Source organism: Zootoca vivipara, chromosome 16, assembly GCF_965207765.1.
Source record: "Zootoca vivipara chromosome 16, rZooViv2.hap1.1, whole genome shotgun sequence".
NCBI classification, from domain to species: Eukaryota; Metazoa; Chordata; class Lepidosauria; order Squamata; family Lacertidae; genus Zootoca; species Zootoca vivipara.
Window position 1 is genome coordinate 39908868 of NC_142599.1, and position 25948 is coordinate 39934815.

Sequence of the window (25948 nt, forward strand, 5' to 3'; positions counted from 1 at the left end):
CCACGTGCTTCTCTCGCTCTTTCTCCGGGCGACAGGAATTCAAGGGGAGCCCGCGGCGAGGTGTGCCACGCTTTGCGGCACTGCGCGTGCGCAAGCGACTCACGCACCTCCCGCTCGTCCGCCTGTCGCTATGACAACGCGGAGAGAGGCGCCCGGGGTGGAGGGAGGGAGGGAGAGCAATCGTTCATTGGCTCTGCGTCCTGTCAATCAAATTGTAAAAGCCAATAAGGCGCCTCCATCTTTTCCTCCGAGGCTTCGAAATGAGAGGTTGTTCCACTTTGCCCGCCCTTCCATCTGATACCTGGTGCTGATTGGAGCGCCAGTTCATGTCTTTTATGCTAATTTCTGAGAGATTCTTTAGTTTTCATTGGGTGAGATTTCATTGGGCAGAGGAGGGAGTCAAAGGTTGATGATCAAAGGTTCTGGAAACCAAGCCTGATGAGGAATGGTTGAAGGAACTGGGGGTGTTTAACCTGGAGGAGACTGAGAGGAGATAGGAAAGGCACCTTCAGATAGAATAATAATAATCCTATTATTTATAATTTATGCCCTACCCACACTGGGTGGTAATAATAAAATAAGATGGAGCCAGCTTGTTTTCTCCTGCTCCCGAGGGTAGGACTCGAACTCATGGCTTCAAGTAACAGGAAAGGAGATTCTGACTAAACATACAGAAAAAACTTTCTGACCGTGGAACAGTCTCCCTCTCGTTCCTTGGAGGTTTTTAAGCCTAGTTTGGTGGCCATTTGCCATCAATGCTTGATTCCTGCGTTGCAGGGGGTTGGATTGGACTAGATGGCCCTTGGGGTCACTTCCCACTCTACAGTTCTAGGACTTCTACGGATCGGGTTCTGCCCTAGAGGAAGTTCTCTTCTTGCTGTGTTTTGTTGCTTTGTCAGCATGCAAACCTCTTTGTGCATCGCAATATAAAAAGGCAGTACAGTATACAAATTCAAAAGTGAAAGGAAATGGAAATTAAATTTGGCTGCTCCTCTTTTGAAAGCCGTCCAAGTTGGGTACCATCCCTGTCTAAGGTGGGAGGGAGTTCCACAGTTGTTGTTTTTTTTTTTAGGGAGTGCACTGTGAACAAGTCCTTTCTTTTGCCTGCCCTGAAACTTCTACTTTTTCAGACGCAAGAGGGAGCAATTGGGCTAAACTGCGCATGGCCTGTTCTGCTAACTCTAGACAGCCTAACAATGGTGCTCTTGCCAACTCTGATCCTGACATTTATTTCCAGGGCTTTCAGGGCGGATGGCAAGAAAACTGTCTCTGCTCAGCAACAGGAACGTGATCAAATACTGTACTGGCGGGGAGGGAACAAAAAAGAACAAGGGGGGGAAAAAGAACACTGTGTAACAGGGATACCAGTAAATATATTTTTATATTCTTAATGCTTCATTTGGCAACTTGTCCTGCCTGCAGCCCTGGCATTAAATCCACACTGCGTCTCTTGGAAGCCCCGTCTGGGCTATGGTGCTTCAGGGACGGCAGGGGGAAATATGCAGTGTTAGAAACTGAGATATGAAAGCTAGGAGCTAACTGGCACCTTAAACTGAGGTTATGGGTGCAACAACAGAATGTGTAGGCACACTTTTTTTTTTTAATAACAAGACTACAAAGCTGAAAATGAATGAACTGCAGCTAAAATATTACGTTCATTTTTCACATGGTCTAGTGTCCTTCCCCTGCCCACCCCCCTAATATTCTTAAGAGGGTCTCCTCTCCAGGCTTCAGAGAGTAGCTGGAAGTGGGGAGGCAGAAAAAGGTCCTTTCCTTCCACTCTGCCGTTTTAAACTTAAATCTTAGGTGCAGTACTGTGCCCAGAGCTCAGAAACTGTTTGCGCTAATGAAATTCCCTGCTGTAAAATGTGCCTAGAACAACGGGAGTTTCGAACACAGGAGACATGATGGAACACAGTCGTACCTTGGAAGTCGAACATAATCCGTTCCAGAAGTCCGTTCAACTTCCAAAACGTTCGGAAACCAAAGCGCGGCTCCTACAGCCAATCGGAAGCTGCGGAAGCCACGCCAGACATTGAGCTTACGAAAATCGTTTGAAAACCAGAACACTCACTTGCGGGTTTCGATCATTTGGGAACGAAGACGTTTGAGATCCAAGGTACTATTGTACATCTCTGCACACAGTAAAGAAAATAAAGCACCCCTGCATGTAGAAAATTAGCAGGTCAGGGCTTCAAATCCTGACGTGCTAATAAGCTACTTTTATGTGTGTGTGCTTGTGTGCATTCCCACCACCACTACCTGACATGGTGCAGCCAAGACATTAGACCTCTGGCCTCAGACAGCATCAGGACGAGGTCGTTGTAGGGCTGCCTGATTCAACAGATTGCCCACACTTTTAATAACGATGCCTCAGCTCCTGGCATCCTGTTTTTGCTGAATTGTTATATTACTTTTTGCTGTAATTCCAGCACAGCAAAAAATAAGTCAGGCTCAGTTTGGAAGGGTAAAGCTGCGATCATTTGTTCCCTTGCTCGACTGATGGAAGATTGCGGTGGTGATGGTGAGTCTCGGGCCCCCCAAACCAAAGGATATGGAGCCTCTCGAGTGAGGGCCATAGCCATGTTTAACACACCATAACTTTAAAACACGCGATTTCCCACAAGCAATCCTGGGAACTGTAGTTTATTAAGGGGGCTGGGAAGTGTACCTGCAGTTCCCAGGATTCTTTGGGGGAACTTACCAGCAGACCCCCCCCCCCAATGACAACCAGGACCAGGCAAGATCGGAGTTCAAGTTCCCACTTGGTCATGAACCTCACTGTGTGTGACTTCTGGCCAGTTGCTGTTTCTCTCAGCCTAGCCTACCTCGCAGGGATGCTGTGGGGGTTAAACAAGGAGGGGGAGAACCACCTTGCAGAAGAAAAGGCAGGGTATCAACACAATAAGTAAACAATAAAATGGCAGGTGTACATTTTAGGTAAGGCCCCTGTTCAGTAGTCAGGCTGGCGCACTGCTCACCGACAAACCGAATCTCTCCAGTGGGTGCTCCTGTTTCAGTTACGCTGTAAGGCGAGGCTGGTTCCCAATCCAGGAGGGGCCTCCCCTTCCCTGCTAGAAAATGCTGACCATCAACCCAGATCCTCTTGGGGGGCCGCTTGGGGAAAATAGTGTTTGATGGGTGGAGAACTGGGGGAGTTTAGCGCATGTGGAATGTGCATGTTAAAAAAAATTCTGGCCTGACTTCCACCTTGGACTGGAATTCAGCTCCCATGCCTGGGAGTGTCCACTTCAATCTGGCCTTGGTCCATGAGGTGTGCTGATAATGCTCAAGGCTGTATCTGCTCCAGTTCTCATTCCAAGGATTGCTCCGTAGGCTTCATCCTCCCTCTACACCACTGCACATTGTCGGAGGCTTTTTGCCACCTTCCCATGAGCCTTTTTTTCAGACTGTTCTGGGCAAATTTCTTGGGGATCGCTTGCCAGCAGCGGGCGAGGCACAAGTGACAAGTGGGTGGGGCACTGGGTGCAGATTTCACCCTTGATTTTGATTTGATTACCTCTGATTTAGTATTTGTGCTCCACTTTTACAGCAATGGTGTTGTGAGCTCAAAGTGGCTCACAGTGATAACAGCACCGCTACTATATAATAAAATTGTAGGACTGTCGTCACGTTGCCAAAAAAGCAGCCATGACAACTCCAGCGCAACAGCAGGCGCTTGTGCCTGAGCTTGCTTTCCCCTCCTCCTTCCCGTTCCTCTTTCCTTGTGCGCCATGCCTTCTCAGAATGAAAGCTCGAGGGCAGGGGCTGTTTTTGAATAAATGGTGGGGTACGAATGCCATAAACAAAGGGTTATGAAGGATGGAGCAGAGCGATGGCTAGCCCAGAAACCAAGCAGACTGGGTTGTAGAGGAGGGGGGAGAGACATGTCCCTCTCCTTCCTCAGTCCTCCCACTCCCCCTCTGTGGAGTTCCTGGTTGCCTATAGCGATCGGTTGAGTTGTTAACAGCAACCCTGTTCTAGCTAGTGGGATCTCTCCCAGGTCTTTCTGTTCAGCATTTGATGCATGTGAAAGTTTGAGTCATCACTGTCCTCTCCTCCATCCCCCCAGCTCTCTCTTCTCCACTACAAGGCTGGTTGTACAGAGCGACTGTTTCATTCCCTTTACGAGCCTCTGTGGTTTGCTGTTCGGCAAGAATGAGTCAGGGGCTTCTGCACAGGAAGGGCGTCTTTTTCCCCTCAGTTTTTTTTTTCAAACAAGTAACTTGATTATGGATCCTGTTCTGAGAGCAAGCTACTCTTCCCCCTTGGCTGACTGCCGGAATTGGAAAGTGCAAAGCCCTACAATGAGTTTTTTTTTTTTAAATACCTTATGAAAATTCTAGCTGAGTCCATGCTACTGCTTTTTGTTCACCTGTTCTCTGGGTGAGTTCACACAGCCGACACTGAAACCACATGGAAAGCACACCCCTGCCCCCATGGGATCCTGGGAACTGTAGTTTACCCCTTTCTCTCATTTGTAGATAAGGAGGAACATGGTCAAGAACTGGCCCCCACCTTGCAGCCCTAAGTCTTATTTTCCGAGCTATTATACACCTGTGGTTGTGTTGCTTGCTTAAAGAACCATGTGCTGAGTTGGACGGGACCCCAAGGGTCTCCATAATAAAACAAGAATAAACATTATTTACAAAAAGAAAAGTTATCTATTGCCTCATCCCTGGAGAGGCCCATCTACCCAGAATTCCACAGGGGAGGCAAACCCACTTCCCACGCCAGCACGAACCGTTCAAAGTGAGCAAAGCAGTTGTGAGCAAACAAGGGCAAAAACAAGAAACCCCACACGGCAACTGCTGTCGCTGGTGGTGCTGTGGCAGGAATTCAGCCCTGTCGCCCTGGCAACGTCAAATATTTTTGCAGAACACGCACCCGGGACAGGAACCGTGGCGAGTGACTCACAGCCGCCGTAGTGTGGAGTTTGTGTGTTTGTGGTTAAAGTCTGATAGCGGCGGGCAGGGAGGTGTTTCTCATTCAGCAGAGAAGCTCGCTTGTGCCAGGCCTACGGAGGGGCGGTCTGACTTTTCGTCCTCCGCCGAGAAGATCCCAGTTATCTTCGGGGAAACCGAAGACGGCAGATTGTTAAACTCCTCTGGGACATTGTTCAGTGACCCCCCACCTGTTCCCCTTGCAGAGCTACAATTCCCAGAGGGGTCTGAGAATAAATCCCAGGGTACTCTGGGAATTGTAGCTCTGCGAGGGCCTCAGTTAACAGCCGCCTAAAGGTAAAGGTAAAGGGACCCCTGACCATAAGGTCCAGTCGTGACCGACTCTGGGGTTGCGCGCTCATCTCGCATTATTGCCCGAGGGAGCCGGCGTATAGCTTCCAGGTCATGTGGCCAGCATGACAAAGCCGCTTCTGGCAAACCAGAGCAGCACATGGAAACGCCGTTTACCTTCCCGCTATAGCGGTTCCTATTTATCTACCTGCATTTTGATGTGTTTTCGAACTGCTAGGTTGGCAGGAGCTGGGACCAAGCAACGGGAGCTCACCCCGTCACAGGGACTCGAATCGCCAACCTTCTGATCAGCAAGCCCTAGGCTCAGTGGTCTAGCCCACAGCGCCACCTGGGTCCCTCCCACCTGGGTCCCTCAACAGCCGCCTAACAACTCTTAAACTACAGTTCCCCCCTAACAACTCTTAAACTACAGTTCCCCCCTAACAACTCTTAAACTACAGTTCCCCCACCCATCCTGCATTGCCGGGGTTGGACTAGATGTCCCTTGGGGAAATCCCTTCCATCTCTATAATTCTATGATTCTTTGAGGGAAGGCATGGCACTAACTTTAAACCTCCAGTGCAGGTGAGACCTAAGCTGATACCTGCCGTCCAAATCTGCTGAATGGCTGTCCATAAGAAAGATGCTCAATCAAAGGGAGATACCAAGGGAAGATAAAAGACTGTTTATGTACGTGGCAACTGCAGCAAGAATTCTTTTAGCCCCAAAATGGAAATAAGAAGAAGTACCAACGAAAGATGAGTGGCAGGTGAAGATGATGGGCTTTGCGGAACTGGCGAAGCTGATGGGAAAAATCCAAAACCAGCATGATCAAATATTTATACAATATTTGAAAGACTATTGTAAACAATGAACATCACTAGCAGGGTTGTTTGAAGACTTGCAGTGAGAAACTTTCTACCTTTCTATATTTATTTAAATTCTGAGTTACAGTATTTTGTAATGCGTGTCATTAGAATTGGAAAAAATACAAAATGCAATGATATAAAGGTTAATTTTGAAAGCCATGAGGCGGGAGGGAAGGAAGTGGACAGGCTCTAAAGAGCCAGGGACGCTAAGTGGAGTGTAATGATGTGAATGTATATTATTAAATGGAAAATAAATAAAAATTATATATAAGAAAGGAAAAAAGAAAGATGCTCAAAGGTAGTCGGACTCTCAGACCGTTGCACGAGAGGCAGTGGGCATATGTCCTCCCAGGCACAGAAAGAGAAATCTTTAGGGGACACTTTTCCAAGCTGAGGGCCGCATTGTGGCCTGGGCAACCATCCAGAGGCCGCAAGCCAGTGAAAAGTGAGAACCAGAGGGGCAAATGTGTTTTCTCCCTCCGTCCCGATCTATATCAGTGGGACACATCGGGAGGCTGAGGTTGGGTGGTGCCTCGGATCCTCTCCTGTGGTTAACAAAGTGACCCTCCGGCAAACCCTGCAGCTGAGCAGAGCAATACTGGAACATCTGCTGGCCTTGCAAAACTGCATACAGATGCAATGACAATTCTCCCTTTCTCTTTGCCCAGCTGTGAATTCTTAACATCCCATCTGTGCCGGTGGAATTCATTCCAGGGGGCTATTTCTGGACTGCTCTGCCTCAACCAGCCCTGCACTGTCCTGCCTCAGTCACGCCTCTGGTATTTCTATATCCCAGCCCAACCCCGGGGGCAATACTGCTAGCCTTTCAAGCTGGCCAGTGACAACATCTTGAGATGTGAATCGGGTGTGAGCGTGTGGACACACCAAGCAACCTTGAAGGTGTCTGAGTACAAATGCCACGAAATGCCCGTTCTGCACTGGGAAGGAAACTGATTCTTTAGTGTGGCGGCTACTCTTTGGAACTCCCTGCCCATTGAGATTAGGCAGTTGCTGTTCTCTTCTCGGTGCCTGCTGATGAAGCAAGCCTACCTGTAAAAATCAAACATGCATTTCATGTGTGTTTTCATAATGCACATTTTAGAGAGCTTTACCGATCAATATGTCTTCCCAAGGAACTCTGGGAGTTGTAGTTCTGTGAGAGGAATAGGGGGTCTCCTAACACCCACAACAAACTACAGCTCCCAGAATTCTTTGCAGGAAGCCATGACTGTTCAAAGCAGTATGATACTGCTTTCAATATATAGGGAGGATGGGGACTTAAAATGTATAAATGGAGATTGCATTGATGGTCATTGTATCAGTAAAGTTGACTGGTGTATTCTTTCTCCCTCCCTTATTTTTAAATCGCTCTTAAAACATAAAGCGATCTCTGATAAAGATGAGCTTGGGTGTGGAAGTTGAGAGTGTTTTTGTTTTTCATATTTTGTCTTGGTTCCAGGAGTTTCCTTGATAAAATTCCTCTGAGCTAAGGCAGGTTGTTTTGCACTCGCTCGTGACACACATTCCTATGCCGAATGAACGAAGGGGATCTGGAAGTGGTCTGTTTCCTGCAGATGAAAAGCTCTACAGGATTGTGCAGTGTTCGGGGCCGTAATTATGCCAAGCCGTCTTGGCGGCACAATAATCTGCCGAGGATTCCATCTTTGCCAGCTCTGCTAATGCCATCGCAGACTAAAAGCGAGAGAGGGGGTGATGCCCGTCAAAAGTTCCCTCCCCGGCCCATAAATGCACAAATATGGAAGACGCAGAGGACTAGCGCCTTGAACTTTCAAGGAATGATGGATTCCAATATTACGGTTAATATTTTGCTGGTCCTTAATAATGCTACGTCGTGAGACACAGCTACGATTGCCTGCTATTTCTCTCAAGTATTGGTATTTGCTTGAGACACAACATTAGGTCAACAACTGCTCAATCTCCCAACAATACAATGACCATACTAGCGCTGCTCAATCTCTGGGGCATTCGTGAAACAACTGTAGCTCAGTGGTGGAGCCTCTGCTTTGCACGAAGAAGATCCCAGGTTCCCTTGCAAGGCAGGGAAAGATCCCGTCTGAGAACCTGGAGAGCTGCTGCCAGTCGGTGAGGGCAGTGACTGGTAAATAACTGCCTTTAACAGATGCCTGATATTCATCAAAGTGGGGGGGATGTGCCTATTTCCCAAGGAACCCTGCAATCGGAAGAATTCTAAAGGAACGAGCAAGAAACAAACACCTGGGCTGAGCACCCGGATTCGAGTCCTGACATCCGTCAGCTGCGACCTCGGGTTGACGGAACCAGTTCTCCTTCCATTCAAAAGCTAAATCCCTGCAGCTCCACCCTCGCCTTACAAACATGGGATGAGCTTGAAGAGCACGTTGCTCTTAGGGTATTTTTCTTTTCTTGAAAGACAAAAACAGGCCTTCTGGGTTTTAGAAAAATGTTTTATTTCACGGCCAAGGAGAGGGCATGGCTGAGGGAGGAAAGAAAAGGGGCTGACACATCCCTGGCAACGAAGCTTTGGGATTTCACAGAAGGGATGGGCAAGGAGGTGTTTGTTAGGGTCTGGATAACTCTGCACGTAAATGGGAAGGCTGTAAACTTCGAAGCGCATCCAAATCACATTCCCTCATCAAAGAAACTCCATTGCCCAGAATCCTTTGAGGGAAAGATGGTTTGCGTGTATCAATGGTGCTTCAAAGGTACACAGCCGCTGTTGTGTTATTATTAGGTCGGAGGCACGACGTGACCTTTTATTTTTAAGCAGGAACAGTCGGCTCTGGAAGGGTTAGGCAGGAAAGCTTTTCTGGGGTTATCGGCACCGTGAGCCCGGCTGTGCCAAAGCGCGCCTCCAGTGCTCCGGGTGCGAGATCACGCACGCTATCCCGTCAATACTTCTTCCCTCCCGTCGGCTTCATCTTCTTCACGTAATACTCGTTGCATCCATTGGTCAGCCCGGCAATGAGAGAGAGGTAGCCCTCAAAGCTGACTTTGCCATCCCGGCACTCCTCTAGGTTCTTCATGATCCGGTCGATGGCCATCGGATCTTTCTGGTTCTGAGAGAAAAAGAGGGGGCAGGCAGGGGGAAACAACAACAGGCCATTATCATTACTATTACCTAAATGGCTGTCCTGTGGAAGACAGAAGCAAGCTTGCTTCCTGCTGCTCCCGAGGGCGAGATCCGAACCAAGGGATTCAAACGACAAGGAAGGGGATTCTGAGTAAATGTCGAGAAGAACAACATGAGGGTAAGTGGAACGGACTCCCTCGGAAGGTGGCGGCCTCTCTTTCCTCGGAGGCTTCTAAACAGAGGTTGGGTGTCCATATTTCAAGGACTAGTTTAGCTGCAACTCGTGCACTTGAGGGGGCTGCACCCCTTTTGCAGAAGGAAAAATTCCAAAGAGGTAGCGGCCTTGGCCAGTTGCAGGGTCGACCTCCCACCAACCCCTGCCCCAAATAAAAAAGGTAAAGGTAAAAGATCCCTGGATGGCTGAGTCCAGTCAAAAGCGACTGTGGGGTTGTGGCGCTCATCTCGCTTTCAGGCCAAGGGAGCTGGCGTTTGTGGCCAGCAGGACTAAACCGCTTCTGGTGCAACGGGACACAGTGAATGCACGGAAACACCATTGACCTTCCCACCACAGTGGTACCTATTTACTCGCGCTGGCATGCTTTCGAACTGCTAGGTTGGCAGCAGCTGGGACAGAGCAATGGGAGCTTACCCCATCGCAGGGATTCGAACTGCTGACCTTCTGATTGCCAAGCCCAAGAGGCTCATTGGCTTAGACCACAGCGCCACCTGCTCCCTTTTCATGTCCCAAATAGCACAATTTAAAGCCAGTGCCCTCCAGACATATTGGACTTCTGCTGTCACCAGCCACTGTCTGGAATGAATGGGGCCCTGTGTTCTAAACCACAGAGCCTAGGGCTTGCATATCAGAAGGCCGGTGGTTTGAATCCCCGTGATGGGGTGAGCTCTCATTGTTCGGTCCCTGCTCCTGCCAACCTAGCAGTTCAAAAGCATGTCAAAGTGCAAGTAGATAAATAGGAACCGCTACAGTGGGAAGGTAAATGGCGTTTCCGTGTGCTGCTCTGGTTCGCCAAAAGCGGCTTTGTCATGCTGGCCACATAACCTGGAAGCTGTACGCCGGCTCCCTCGGCCAGTAAAGTGAGATGAGCACCGCAACCCCAGAGTGATCCGCGACTGGAGTTAACAGAGGGGTCCCTTTACCTTTATTGGCTCTGTCTCCACCTATGGTTGGGTGCCCCCCCCTTCCTACACCCTCCTCTGAAAACAATGACATCAATGCCATCATCTGCAGTTTGAAAAGTAATAACAACAACAACAATCCCGTTTCAGCCTCACTCACTTCCATATACCCAGGGACCTCCTTCTCCATCAGCTGCCGGAGATCTTCCTTCGTCAGATAGTTCTTGTCACCCGCAAATTTGTGGAAAGTGAACATGATGTTCTCCATGGCGTGTTCTAGCTGGGATGGCATTTTGGCGCTGGTTTCTGGGGCACGAGGAAGCCTGTGGAGAAACGGGTGAGAGAGAAAGAGATGTTGAGTTCTGCTGTCTTAAATCCCCCTGATGGAAGAAGCGTGGCAAGTGAAGACTAGTAGACTGGACCAATTCTCTGTTGTTGCATTGATGCTTAAAAAAAGAAAAAGCAGGGGAAAGGAAGCAAATTCTAAAGCCAAGAAATCTCATATTGCCATAAACCCAGGGGCCTCATTCCCTCCTGGGCAATGTTTCAGGGTCCACATGCCAGGTGGGCGGGACCAGAGGGGAAAATGGGCAGAGCGCTCTCTCTCTCTCTCACACACACACTCTTCTGTATCATCCATCCAAGGAATGAAAAGGCATGATCAAAATTCACAGACACGCTCCAGTCTTGCAAAACCACACACAGGGTGGAGCAGGGAGAGTGTGCGGCATAAGGAGTTTCCTGAGGGCCAAAGAGATATGCTTGGAGGGCCACATTAGTCTCCCAAGCCTATGGGTTTGCCACCTCTGATCCAAACTGCCAGAACTATGCAAATCACGTGCATCGAGCAAAACAGGCATGATTTCTTTCATTTGGTGGAATATGTTTCGCAGTGTATTATTTTTAACTGTTTTGCATAATTTGTACTGGTTTTGCTCTGTCACAGGCAATGGGACGAGGAGCTAGCACAGGACAACCGAGCTCATTCCTCAGCCACCGTTCCATCACCTCTTGGGGCTTCAGAGCAGACTTAGCCGAGACACAAATATCTTGGCGGCACCAAGGCCTAGAAAAAGATTTTTGAAAAAGAGAGTGAAGCTTCTCAGTAAACTGGATGCTGTGCACTCTTTATAGGAGCCAACTCCCTGGGGCCCACAAAATTCCCCATGAAGAGGGTGGGCAACCATAAATTTTGGTGCCAGGGCCATGCTCAATGCATGGCACCGGGCACCATGGGGCACTAGCACAGCTGTACTGCTCTTAATCCCCATATTCTGTGCATTCATGAAGAAAGGAATATGTTTCTAGCATGTGCAGAAACTGAGTTGGGATGCAAAATGTACAGGCACTATTTTTTTTGTGGGTGCGAAACTGGCCTGTTTCCCCCACCCCTTCCCAGTGTCTTATTTTACCCCGCCCTCCATTTAGCCAAAAAATCCTGTGGATGCCACAAAAAATGTCAAGCCTCTGGGATGTGTGTGTCGCAATGCTCAGGAGGTCAATTGAGCATGTGCAAAGTGCACCCCCAAACAAACAAACACTGTGCAACTGGGATGGTGATAGCAGGTCCTGACTTATTGGGAAATTCCTTCCTAAGGACAGAGAGGAGGCCAAGCACCAATCCTGACCGGCTGGTTCTGTGCGGCTCAGCAGAATTTATTCTCTCTCGCTCTCTTTCCTGCTCCCTTCACATTCCTTCCACTAAAAGCTGCCGCCTTTTTCTTTGATCCCTGGACCCTCCAGGCTGCCAAGAACATCTGTACAGACCATCTGGTTCCTATCTGGGGAGGGCTGTGCCTGGGGCAGGAGGCGTTGGCTGGCTTCCCGGCCAAAGCATCTCTCCCGCCTTCCCCTTCCTCCTCCTCTTGGCTGGCACTATGAGGAAGAAACACAAGGAAGAAGCACACTCTGACCCGGGATCAGCCTTCTGACTCAGCCTCTTCTTAACCCTTCACCAGCAAAGACTTTGCTTAAGCACATGGCATAGTCCTCCCCAGATGGTACAGCCCTCCCCAGACAGTCGTGGCGATTCAGGCTCCCGCTGGGAGATTTGCACTTCCAGGAAACTGGCACTACTGCCCTTTGTACAAGCATGCCAGGCAAAACACCGCCCTTCCCAGTTCACGGGCATTTTCTTTTGACATTTCTATTGAGATTTGACAGGCACGCAAAAATGGGATGCGTCAGAGTCAGAGAGAGCATGGTGCTGATAATGCCAAGGTTGCAGGTTCTGTCTCCCTATGGGGCAGCTGAAGATTCCTGCCGTTGCCCCGGGTTGGGCTAGAGGATCTTCAGGGTTCCCTTCCAATTCTATGAGTCTATGATTCTATGAGACCAGACCCGTTAAGAGATGACTATGAACTCAATCCCGGCGCAAATTGGAGATGCACAGAAACACCAAACAATCTTGAAGAAAATATGCAAGATGGAGAGCCAGCTAAGATCATTTGCAGATTTCTAAGCTAAGGAGAACAACTGTCTGGGTATGTAACACATGCCCATCATGGGTGGCAGGGATTTGGCAGCGGGTGGGGAAGGGCTGTTGTCACAAAACAAGCCCAACAAACAGAGGCAAAGTAGCTGATGTATTCGATTTAACTCTTCTAAGTTGTCTGTAACCAGCCGTGACTTTTTCTACCACCGCTAAATTGTCACACCTGACTCCACTGTCCCTTTAAGGTACGGCCGATTCTGGACCAGTTCCAACCTGGCTGCTGTAACCAGGTGTGTGATTAGGATAATGAATTAATTCAACAATTAATACATTAATTCGCTGGCATTTTCAGCCGTGAATTGCCTCTTGGTCATGCCGGGGTGTGACAAAGAGACGGAACTCTGCGAATGGTTTTTGTTTCATGGCACCTCTCTCTTTCTCACTCTGCCCATCTCACCCCCCAAGCCCCACTATCCTCACAACAACCCTGCGAGGGAGCTCAGGCGGAGAGAAGGCCCGGCGTCACCCAGCCGCCTTCATGGCCGTGCGGAGACTTGGTGCCGATACAACGCCAAGGGTGGAGAGTTTCTTCCCCATGCCAGGGGGCAGAAGTGGCTCTAAAGGGCTTAACATACAGGAGGGTAGACTTTGATCCAGTGTTACCAGAAACCTCTTGATGGGAGCAGCTGATCGGGAATACCTTCCCAAGGATCCCCCTCCAATCCACAATTTCCCATTAAAACCACCCCAAACTATTACCATGGGTTTTCTGCTGTGGTTCTACAATGCCAAAAGATCCCCTCTCCAAAGACCTCTTTAATTTTCTAACAGTACTCTGGCCACACCCACTTTGGGGCTCTGGCCACGCCCTCTTCCACAAGCGGCTCCCGAAGGTCTGCCCATGGGTCAATGCAGCCCTCAACCCGCCAAAACGTTAGACACACCGGCCCTGGGTGGGCAGTGGGTGGGCTCTCCCTGAAAGAGAGTCTCCACCCCCATCGTTCAGCCCGGACACTGAGGTCCAGCGCCAAGGGCTTTCTCCCTGCGAGAAGCCAAGTTACAGGGAACCAGGCAGAGGGCCTTCTTGGTGGTGGCGCCCACCCTCCCATCAGATGTCAGATAAACAGATAAACCTGACTTTTAGAAGACATCTGAAGGCAGTCCTGTTTAGGGAAGTTTTCAATGTTTGATGTTTTATCGTGTTTCTAATATCCTGCTGGGAGCTGCTCAGAGTTGCTGGGGAAACCCATCCAGATGGGTGGGGAATAATAATAAATTATTATTACGGTATTATTATTACAAGGAGAAGCTGGACAGCCCTGCATTCTGGATGCTCTCTTTCCAGGCTGCCTGCTTCAAATGAGTCAGGTTGGTCTAGCGGACCTTACATGGTCCCCTCCAACTCTTACAAACTCTGAACTCCCCACCTCTCTCTTGGGAGGTCAACAAAGAACTGTGTTGAGGATGCCCTAGCTGTCTGCTTCGAGCAGGGTGGGCTGTTCTGAGCAACCTTACGGGGGCCACTTCAACTTTTACCAATGCCAAACTCTCCAACTTCGTGTCGGCCGCCTGCCTGAACGCAGAGACACCCCCAGCTCCATCTGCTTCACCTGGAAACCAGACACAGTGTAGAAAGACTCACGGCACAATTGTTGAGTCTCTCTCCCCTGCCTCAGTTTCCCCTCCCTTCCTCAGGTAAAGCCCCAGCAGTTTAATAATCACAAGACAGGAAGAGAGCCATGTCCTTTGCCGGCGATAAATCTTGGTGCAAAGAGCAGGGTGGGGCGAGAGAGGCAGAGGGAGCCGCGTTGGGGTGAGCTGTCACAGAGCCCAAATACCCGAAGGGTGCGGCCCCCAGGTCGTCTTAAGGCCTAAGCCGTCTCCTGTTGGCTGCCGGCCCATTTGCCTGCTCATAACCTGCGGCTTCTTGCCTGACACCTGGAGCCTTCTGGAAGGAATCCCACACAGGGCATCGGTTCACTTAAGGCTGCAATTCCAGCCGCTGCTGGAAACCGCAGGAGAGGGGAGAGAGCTCTTGTGTTCGAATCCTGCTTGTGGGTTTCCCACAGGGATCTGGTTGGCCACTGTGAGAACAGGATGCTGGACTGGGCGGGCCACTGGCCTGATCCTGCAGCTCTCTTCTGACATTCTTACTTGGAGATGCCAGGGATGTTGCTTGCCATCTTCTGCTGAGCTGGGAAAGCAAACCAAGGCACTAGTCCTCATGGGTTCTGAATGAAAGGCCAACTTAAATAGTAACACATGAAGCTTCTTCACAGCCATGCCCCCTTCTAAGATTATACATTAATAATTATAATAAATATGATTAGGGATGCATTGCAGCAGCCCAGAGTGGCTGGGGAGACTCAGCCAGATGAGAGTGATACAAATAAATTATTATTATTAGTACAGCTCTCCATGCGTTGCTTTTCGGCTAGACTTTCTGTGCACATCCATGGGCAAGTGATCTCGAGCGCTCCAATATCTTCCTGCAAGTTTGGTTTTGCATGAAGTTCCACTGTACGAAACAGAACCTGTGCACCATTCTCTTGAAACTGGAGAGCCTTGTACTTTCGGGGTTCCCAAATACTTAGCTTTGGAGTGGACAGAACAACTTCTCATCTCTGTTCTCCCCACAAGCCTTCTCCAGAGTGACCCTCTCCCCATATGAACCGACCCAAATCCTGAGATCCATCATCTGAGGCCCTTCTTCGTGTGCCTCCTCCAAGAGAGGTCCAGAGGGGGGCAATACACCTGGGGAGAGCATCGCACAAGCGGGGAGCCACCGCAGAAAAGGCCTGTTCTTGTATTGCCCCCCTCCAGGCAAAAACTTCTTCTTCCCACAGGCCTTTGGCTAATTAAATAATATACAGTGGAACCTCGGGCGGCAGCTACACTGGTGACTGGGAGCAGCTGCCAACGCCATATAACACTGGTCCTGAAAGACCGACATTGGCTCCCAGTATGTTTCCGAGCACAATGCAAAGTGTTGGTGCAGACTTTTAAAGCCATAAATGGCCTCAGCCCAGTATACCTGAAGGAGTGTCTCCACCCCCATCGTTCAGCCTGGACCCTGAGGTCCAGCGCCAAGGGCCTTCTGGCAGTTCCCTCACTGCGAGAAGCAAAGCTACAGGGAACCAGGCAGAGGGCCTTCTTGGTGGTGGCGCCCTCCCTGTGGAACGCCCTCCTGTTAGATGGCAAGGAAATAAACAACTACAGTGGTGCCTCGCTTAACGAATGCCCTGCTTAACGAAATTTTCGCTTAACGAAAGGATTTTTCGAGCGGAGGTTGCCTCGCTAGACGAATTCGTTTTATGAAAAATTCGTCTAGCGAATCGTGGTTTCCCATAGGAATGCATTGAAATTCAATCAATGCATTCCTATGGGCAAAAAAAAAATTCAAAAAAATTCAATGCATTCCTATGGGATTCGCTAGACGAATTTTTCGTTATAAGAAAAGACCCGTGGAACGAATTAAATTCGTCTAGCGAGGCACCACTGTATCTGACTTTTAGAAGACATCTGAAGGCAGCCCTGTTTAGGGAAGTTTTTAATGACTGATGTTTTAATGTATTTTTAATCTTTTGTTGGAAGCCGCCCATAGTGGCTGGGGAAACCTAGCCAGATGGGCGGTTTATAAATAATAAATTATTATTATTATGATAAATAGTATCAAGAGGGAGACTGGATGAACGAACAGCAGAGAGCACAGAAACTGCCTTTCTACTTACTCAGAGTGCTGGGATCCATCTTCCTAAGTAAAGTCAACACTGACTGGCAGCGGCTCTCCAAGGTTTCAGGCAGGGCAGATTCCCAGCACCACCTGGAGACGCCAGGGATTGAACTTGGGACCCTCTGCATGCAAAGCATGAGCTTTAAGGCTTAGATATAATAAATAAATAAATAAATAAATAATGATATTTTTTTTTATTTATTCCCCGGCCAGGGCCGGGCTCAGGGAGGCTAACACCAAATATAAATTACAATAAAATGTAATAGAAAACAACAACAAACAAACAAGCAGTTAATTAAAATACGGCTTAAAATGCAGCTTAAAATGCAGCCTCATTTTAGTAGTAGCCCATAAATCAAGACCATAAAGTGAGGAAACATCAGATATTCACCCGAGCCAGCTATCCATGCTGGTCCTACATGGGGCAGCAAAAAAGCCAAGGGAAAATTTATATACCAAATCCCATATAACGGGTCAGAGTGAGTCCAAGCCGAAGGCCAGGCGGAACAGCTCCGTCTTGCAGGCCCTGCAGAAATATGTTAAATCCCGCAGGGCCCTGGTCTCTTGCGACAAAGCATTCCACCACGTCGGGGCCAGTGCTGAAAAGGCCCTGGCCCTAATTGAGACCAATCTAGCCTCCTTGCGGCTCGGGACCTCCAAAGTGTTGTTATTTATGGACCTTAACGTCCTCCGCGGGGTATACTAGGAGAGCCGGTCCCGTAGGTACGAGGCTTCCCCCCCCCTGAAAAGAAAGTAAGATTCCAGTCCTCATGGTTCCAAATGAAAGGGATCTGAAACAGGGGGCGATTCCCAACCCTTCATGCAGATGCTGGGGATGAAACCGGAGACCTTTGGCATGCAAGGCAAAGGCTCTGCCCCTGAACTACTGCCTTCCCTCTAAAACAGAATGTAAGGTTCTGGTCCTCATGGGGCTGGTTGAAGAGGAACACAGAAGGCTGCACACACCAAGCTACGGCTGCAGAACACTTTCAGAAGGGAAGCGATTTTGCTTAATCACAGACGTTTCCTGCCCTTGCCCGCTCCCTTCTGGGTGTTCCCCTTGGGTGGGTGTTGGCTGGAGGCTGCAGAGGAGAAGTTGTCTTAGGAGGGGGGCAGGAGGGAGGCAGAGGGGAGGGGACCGACTTCCCATCCCTTGGCTGTTAACGCAATGACTAAACAGGGCTTAAGAGATCCTGGCAAACTCCCCAGCTCTGCTGCTGTCTCCGGAGCTGGGCAGCCCCCCCCCCCGATGGAGTCCTGGGTGGATGGGCGAGGCCTGGACTTGGTTGGCATTCGTGGGAGATGACTCTGGGAGGAAGCATCTCCAGCGCTGGGCAAAAGAGACAGAGAACACCAACTCCCCGAGAACAAGATGACGCAAAATAGAGGATGAGAATTTAGGATGCCCTGCTAGAAATGGCACTACTTCTGCAGGTTGTACCACCTTTTTTGGGGGGGGGGGACTGTAGCCTGGCGAGCAGCTGCTTTGCATGCAGAAGGGTCCCAGGCATCTCCAGGCAGGGCTGGGAAAGACTCCCTACCCGAAACCCCGGAGAGCTGCTGCCTCTCAGTGCTCACAATATAGCGCTAGATTGACCACAAACTTGGCTACAAGGCTGTCCTTTGCTGGCCTTTTCTTGGCCCAGAATCAATCTCACAAACACCGAAATCTCAGTCCTGATGTTCTGCAGCTTTGAGACAGTCCCTTGGGGTCGGTGCTGAGAGGTTTTCCAGGCTCCAGCTGCCCCGGGGAGGCCTGTCTGCAGCCAGGAGCCTTGGACACCGCCAAAAGAGAGTGTAAAAGATTTATAAGCAGATGTCAGCCGGGGCCGAGTCCTGCAAAGCCTTTTAACGGCTTCTCGGAAGTGTCTGTGCAATGCAGAGAACATATAGGGGGAAGACCACAAACTGTCTCTCTTTCCCTCTCTCTTTAAACACACCCACAAATACATATATTTTAACACCAGAACCCCTGGACATACAATGAACCTGAATGTTGCAAAATTCAGGACAGAAGAAAGAAAGAATATAGAAAGATTTACCAATATATCACAATGTTTGAAATAAAGATGTAACTTTGTAGAGGAGAACGGGGTCATGTCCTGGCAATGGGTACTACTAATTATATAGGGTTGCCATGTTTAAAAATTTGAAAAACTGAACACCAAAACTGTTGAGCTTTTCACTGAGCTTTTTTTTGGGTGGGGTGACCAAAGGTGTTGAGCTTTGAGCTTATGTTTTTGAGCTATTTTTAGTGAAATTCGCCAAAATCTACTCTTCCGACATGGGTTGCCGTAAGTCCGGATTTTCCTGGACATTTCAGCGATTTTTGCCCATAGTTTCCAGCAGGCAAATCTCAGCTATGTCTGGGAAATTCCGGACATATCGCAACCCTTATTTGGTGGTCTAAAGCGAACACTTCTTTTTTTACTTACCTTTTATTGCTGCAACTGTTATTTTATAGTACAGAGCAGCAGGGGCGGCAGGAATAATAAGAGAAGCGATGTCTGGCTTCACGATTTTTCCTACATCGTGGTTTTTTTTTACATAGCACAGGCACCTCTTCTTCTTCTGCGATCATTCGTAGCCGAGTAAGATTGTCTTCCATAAAACACGATTTTAACAATGGGTCTGTAAGTGACTGTGGAGGCCAATCCTGGATCCACACGTCCTTCCACATTGGTTTCTGGGTGGGAGTTGATCATGGTGTGGATTTGCCCAGCGTGCCTTCCTCTTAGCATGTTTCTCCCTTGCGTCCTGAGATCGAGTTTCTTCAAAGCCCATGACACCTTTGCTAAAGGCTGTTCTCCAACTGGAGCACAGGCACACGCTGTGATCCGCGATATATCTCCACGTTGAATATTCTGAAACCATTACCACGATGCGGTCTTCAAACCGATTTTTGACAATGTATTGATACATTGCCCGGCCCTAACGAGTGTGTGTGTGTGTGTGTGCTATGCAAAAGTCACAATGTAGGAAAAACTGTGAAGCCAGACTCTAGACAGCTCTATCCTTATTTCAGACATGGTGGTATATCAGAATATTGCGATGCTTAGCTGGTGCTAGACAGTATCCGGATGTTGAAAACCAGATACCTCCCCGCCCTAAGAGTGTGGACGAGGACCAGGGAGGGGGTGTGGCCTGGAAGGGGGTGTGGCTTAGTGAGAGACAGAGGACACTCCCACAGCATCCATTCAAAGTGCATAGCTTCCTGCAAAGGATCCTGGGAATGTTAGCTCTGTGGTGGGAAAAACCACTTTGGGGGAAGCCATGACTGTTAAAGGAGTAGACTTGTTCTTAAATTGTATGGTGTGGATGTGGGCAGAGAGGCCCAGAGGACTGCATCTGGTTCTGGGGCACCTCTGCTCTAGCCATTGCACGATACTGCCTTTCCTCTTGATGCAGGGCAAAGAGGATGATGGTGCTCTGAGTCCAGAGTTAAATTCTTTGGTTAGGGAGGGGTTTGTGAGTAGCCTCATATTCTCCCCAAGTAACTCATTGATGGAATTCCATTCATGCTGAGTAAGTGTAGCAATAGGGTTCTATGCTTTTGAAGGCATGCGCTCATGCACCCACACAGTGCCAAACCCTGTTTATTTTAAGGGCTGTCCTTTGTTCAAAGAGCAATCCCTTTCTTACAGACTCCACCCAGAATTCTGCTCAGATCTCGAGAGTTGGCCACAGGACTGATGCCCTTCTTCATGGTGAGCTCTCTCTCTCTCTCTCTCTCTCTCTCTCTCTCTCTGTGTGTGTGTGTGTGTCAAATATTTGCATCAAATATTATATCAAATATTAAAAACTTCAGGTGTCTTCAAAAAGTCAGATACTTGTTTATTTCCTTGACATCCGATGGGAGAGTGTTCCACAGGGCAGGTGCCACTACCAAAAAGGCCCTCTGCCTGGTTCCCTGTAATCTCACTTCTCGCAGAGAGGGAACCGCCAGAAGGCCCTTGGAGCTGGACCTCAGTGTCCAGGCAGAACGATGAAACAATGTGGCAGATTTTGGTCCATTTTAATTGCAACGGGTCTCCTCTGAGCAGGACTTTGTTGGGACTCCCCCATCCCTCTCTGGCAGTTTGCCACTGTGGGCTGAAATTGGCACTCTTAATTCCATTTACGTATCTCTTCCCCAGGAGGAAGGTCAAAGCATTTTACAAGAAAACAGTCACATAGATGAAAATGGTTAAAAAACAATTGCCTGTAATTGTTTTTTGTTTGTTTTTTAAATGATGAGGCAATTATAAACATAGAGACAGTTTGAAAACAACAACTCATACACAGAATCAATTCAGATCTGGGACAGATGCCAAGCCTCCTAAAAGGGGGTGAGACAAATTCGTGGAGGCTGTCAATGGCTGCTAGCAGAAATGGCTCTGTCTACCTCTCCTGTCGGAGGCAGTATGCCAATTGCGGGGAAATCAGAGAGGTTCCTGTGAGAACCAGGTCAGGCTTTAGATTCGGATCTAAAGCACATCCGAATCATGTTGGAAGCACACGTCTTCCCCCAGAGAATTCTGGGAGCTGTGGTTTATTTGTTTATTACTGGCCATGGTTCGAAACGCCACATGACGCTCCCTGGGTGTGACCTTGGGGGCCAGTCACTATCCCTCTGAGCCGATAGCCCTACCTCACAGGGTTGTTGTGGGGATCGAATGAGGAGAGGGAGAAGCAGGGAATACTATTTCGAGCTCTTTGGAGGAAGAAAAAAGGCGGGATGCAAACACAGAAAATAAATGGCCAGCAGGCATTCTGAACTGGCTCAATTCTTCTTTTCCACTGGGGCAACCAGTTAATTTATTCAGGGTGGATTTAAAGAGAGCAGAGCGCTGGCGTCATCTGTGGAATGCAGGGGGAGGAGGGCTGGGGAATCCTTTCCAGCCCGAGGGCCAGATCCATAGTCTGCCAGCCCTCAGAGGGACCAAACACCAAGGAGGGTGCTTCATCTAACTGTTGCAGCATCGTAGGCAGGTGCCTTGCCCCGAATCAGTTCCATTGGTCCACCTAGCTCAATAACGTCTACACTGACTGGCAGTGGCTCCTCAGGGTTTCCGGCCCATGCACCTCCCCAACGCTACCTGGAGAAGCCACTGGGGATTGAACCTGGAACCTTCTGCATGCAAAGCAGATGCTCTGCCGCTTGGCTATAGCGCTTGAATGAAAAAAAACTAAAGCTGGTTTCTAGTCCTCAAGGTCCTGAATTACAGCCAGAGCGATTTAACAGCCAATCCCTTTTCACAGGGAACTATAGCTCTGAGAGGGGAATCACAGGTCTCAGCACCCATAGCAAACCACAGTCCCCAAACTACAGTCACATGCCCCCCCCCAACAATCCAGAGAACTGTAGTTTGTGAAGGGCGCTGCAAAGCGTGTGGGGCAAACTACAGTTCCCGGGATTCTTGGCCTGTGTGTGGAGGACCATTAAAAGCGGCAGAAATGCTTTAGATGTACGGTTTGTGGTCGTGACCTGTGATTGCGAGGAATGGAACCTGCAGGTACAGGGGCAGTCTACCTTAGATGGGGGTGACAGGCAGGGCTGTATCACGACCTGCTTGGAAGCGGCTTTCCAAGAGGAATCTGAGGGAGGAGGAGGAGGAGGAGGAGGAGCTGGCCTTTGGTCTGATCCAGAAGGTCTCCCTGCTTATCTTATTATGACCCTGCAAACAGCTTTGCCAGCCTAGGAAAACAAATATCCTTTTGAGAAATTTTGGCACCCCACCCATCTCTCTCTCTTTTCCTCCCTCCCTCCAGTTTTGGGAAGAGAAATTCTTTCCCCCAGGATCCAGCTCTTGTGACACAGCCAGGGAGGATCTCCCCCTGCCAACATGTGGTCTGACGCCGCCTTAAGTAGGTCACAGAAACTCACAAGGGGAATGGTCTGTCTTCTCCGGCCTGTGCCATCTGGTTACAGTCAGCTCCGGGCCCTCCCATTTCCTCACCCTGAACCCCAACACCAGAGTCCCCTTTTGACAACTACGCCCCACAATTTGCCCCTCAGAAACCACAAGAGTGGCTCTAAAACGCTGTGATGGCAGAGCCTTTCAACAACACACACGGCACATGAGTCCTTCGAACCGTTTGCTGGCTTCATCTGAGATCTCGAAAGGCCTGGAACCTCCGGACTCATTTTATAGGGTGACTGTTCTGTCTCTACGGTGACGCTTAGCCCCATGCTGGGCAAAAGATCCCTGCATTGCAGAGGGATGGACTAGATGACCCTCGCGGACCCTACCAGGCTCTCCAGATGTTTCTATAGAACCTCCAGTTTCAGAGGCAGTCTATCTAGATTCCTAGGCCCCTCGGGGCTTTTGGCTGCTGCGAGAACAGGATCCTGCATGAGATAGGTCCTCTTTGGCCTAATCCTGCTGCCAGGCTCTGTGTGGCATCCCATACAGCAGAAACATCATTTCCCAAGACCGCAATTGTCGGAAGCCCAGCAAATCATGACCGTGAAATAACACAAATATTCTTTCTTTAGGCGAAGAAAACATCTCCCTTTTTTTCTTTCACGACTTGGACATTTGTTCCCAAACCCACAGGCAACCGAACTTAAAATATTTTAACATACCTGTTTTGCATTTTTGGCTTTTTTTACATTTCAGTCTGTTGCCACAATTATCCTTTCTGTGTTTCCTATGCATTATCACATGAAGCAACAAACCTTTTACCCAAACGCAAAACTGTTCGTTGTTACTTTAAGGGGTTGAAACTGAGGGGAGCGGATGGGAAGATAAGAAGAGAACTGATATTCAGGGCCCCGTGGATTTGGTCTGTATCTGAGTGGTCCCAAATCCAAGCCCCAGCCCACCCTAGCAAGGAAGGAAGGAAGGAAGGAAGGAAGGAAGGAAGCAAATCCTCTGTCCTTGTCCAGTCCTGTAACAGACCCTCCCTGTTATAAGGCTGCTCCTTGGGTAATCTCGCTGCATGCCACACCCTGGGAGAGGAGGGGTGGGGGAGCTGTAGTGTGAAACAGAGGAAAGCAAACAGAGACTTTCTCCCCATAGACTTGAAGCTACATCAAGGACTGCTGGCCAATTTTTGAATGGATGGATACATAGGTAGCATGACCCTGACACCCAACGCCCATTCACATCAGACACAACGGCCCATGGTCACTTACATACCATGCATTCCCCCCCCCTAATTCATTCAATCATTTATTGATCATTAACAAAAGCCCAAGAAACTGCTCCAGGGGAAAAAACGTCTCCAGATCACAGCCTTCCGCAAGAAAACACAACTGATCGCAAAATTAAAACATCTCTTCTAAACCTGCAAAACCTACTTGGATTTGCTTTCATGGGAGGTGATTATTTTTCTCGAAGTGAGCAACCAGTTCTCCCAGAATTTATTTCTGAATTCGCTTGCAATGCTTCGCCTTAGATTTTATTTTTGTCGTTAGAGCCTCTTTCCAAGACAGCAGCAGCAATGCTCCTTTCCACTTTTGAGCCACACAGCATACATTTAATGCACGTTCTCTCTCCCCAGCATCCCAGAGAATCTCAGGAACCATAGTTTGCCAAGGGTGCTGGGAATTGTGGCTCAGTGAGGGAGTAAAGTGCAGTTTCCAGGATTCCCCCCCCCTTTGGAGGATGAGTGTGTTTAAAAACACAGCATGTGTACACAACCAGGTGGAGTTGGTCTGACAACATCTGAAGGCAATAGCTTTGGCTGTCTCTGGCCTAGGAACCAAGACCGACTCTGAGCAAGATGGACCTTGACCTCAATTGGAGGCGCTGGGGCCTCTCTGGGTGTGGAACGCACTGCCAGCTAACTTCATACAGATCCATCACACCTTCCCTGCTAGCAGATCCTTCTTATGCACGCTCCCGTAGCAAATGTAAGGGATTCCGTTCCCCAAAGGAACAGGCTACGCTCGATTGACACTGGCGTGATCTAGTCCCAGAGCTTTTTTAAAGAAGTAGCTAGGCCCTGCTCAGAGTAGACTCATTGGAATTAATGACCCCAAACTAGCCATGTCTATTAACTATGAGCAGGACATGCATTTAGATATATAACCCTTTCATTTCTTTCTCTTAGTGCAGAATAGTCACGATGCCCTCGGCCAAGGGTCCAGGACACCCCCAAAAGGGGTGGGGGAAGTATCCTTACTCAGTGGGAGAGCAGGTGCTTTGCATGCAGAAGGGGGCATGTTCAAGCCCACCTTCTACAGCTAGGGGTAGGGGAACGAGCCCCATCTGAAACCTCAGAGACTCGCTACCAGTCAGTGCAGACAACACTGAACTGGACGGACTAGATCACCCAACTCAGTCTAAGCAGCTTCTTCTATTCCTACATATTTCAGAAATGCACCCATTTCATGGATCTGCACTTTCCCGCTCCCCACAGCTGGGATTAGTCAGCCACATGGCTGGGTGGGGAACTCCAGACACCTCCCTAGCTGAGGGCACACCCTGTCCAATGATGGCAGGACCTATCCAGCCCCATGTACCCCAAATTCTACCTTTGGAACCCCCACGTCCCCTAGTTTTAGGGTGTTGGTGATGGGCTCCTCCAACCCTTCAAAGCACTAAACTTGGGGTTGCCCCCTTCCACAACCCCCTCCCCCTAAAGTCTTCCTGGAGACCCCAACCCCCCTAGTTCTAAATGGGAAGGGGGAAACGAACCACCCTTTTTGCTCAGGACATCAGATTTTAAAATCCCCCTAAATAAAAATACGCCCCCCCCAATTTTAGCGATGTTTTTCAGACCCAGGGGTTTTTTTTTTTTTTACTGCAAGCCCATATGCAAGAAAAAGGACGCAGGGTTTCAACCCACTTGGTCCGGTTCAAGAGTAGACCAACTGGAATCAACGGGACCTCTCCCCCCCCCATGCCCATTCACGGCAATGGACCTGCCTCTATACTCCAAACCAGATTAACACAGGACACACACGCGAGGACACCCAAAATGAATTCTGAGCGGAGACTGATTGATACAGGAGAAAAGACCCCTTGCCCCAAGACACTCAACACACTTTCTCAAGAGGAGACCACCCAGCTCTCATTCCCCAGGGCGGACCACACCCTTTCCCAGAACTGCAGGCTTTTTCACTGCAGAAAAAACAAACGTTCCCTTGCAAAAAAACAAACTTATTTGGTTTCCAATACTGCACAGCAACCTCAGTCCAGTGTTTTCCCTCCCTAGGGTGCAGATATTTTGGGGTGAGGCGGAGGGTGCTCCATTTCAATGGGGAGAATCCCACTTTTCTGAGTGTTTCTTCCAGCCCCCGCCCGCCCCCCATTTCTATCCCCCTTTAGCAAGCGGCGCGCGCGTCTTTTTCTGCGCCTCTCCAAAAAGTCCCCGTTACGCGCGGCTGTAACGCCCCAAAGAGACTCACCGCGGAGGAGCTGCAGAGCGAGCGAGAGGCGCCTGGAGCGACGGCTGGCAGGCGGCAGAGTGAGGCCTCCTGGCCAACGCCTCCGCAACCCTCGCCAGGCTGGGCTGGGCTGGGCAAGAGGGGCGGAGACG

The 25948-nt window shown here is 49.3% G+C and overlaps 1 protein-coding gene across 1 annotated transcript; it reads right to left on the reverse strand.

Annotated features, from left to right (window-relative positions):
- Positions 1-8529: 8529 nt before the first annotated feature.
- Positions 8530-25863, reverse strand: S100A10 (S100 calcium binding protein A10). The gene is made up of 3 exons (XM_035098968.3): positions 25818-25863; positions 10471-10633; positions 8530-9159 (listed from the first exon to the last, which is right to left on the reverse strand). The coding sequence occupies exons 2-3, from the start codon at positions 10600-10602 to the stop codon at positions 8992-8994; spliced, it is 300 nt and encodes a 99-aa protein (XP_034954859.1). The 5' UTR covers positions 10603-10633; positions 25818-25863; the 3' UTR covers positions 8530-8991.
- Between the last annotated feature and the right edge of the window lie 85 nt (positions 25864-25948).

Excerpts from the sequence above, each read along its gene's own strand:
- S100A10 (XM_035098968.3), bottom strand. The coding sequence starts at position 10,602 with ATGCCATCCCAGCTAGAACACGCCATGGAGAACATCATGTTCACTTTC. Across the intron at positions 9,160-10,470 it reads AGGTCCCTGGGTATATGGAA|AACCAGAAAGATCCGATGGC; the intron begins GTGAGTGAGGCT and ends TTTTTCTCTCAG.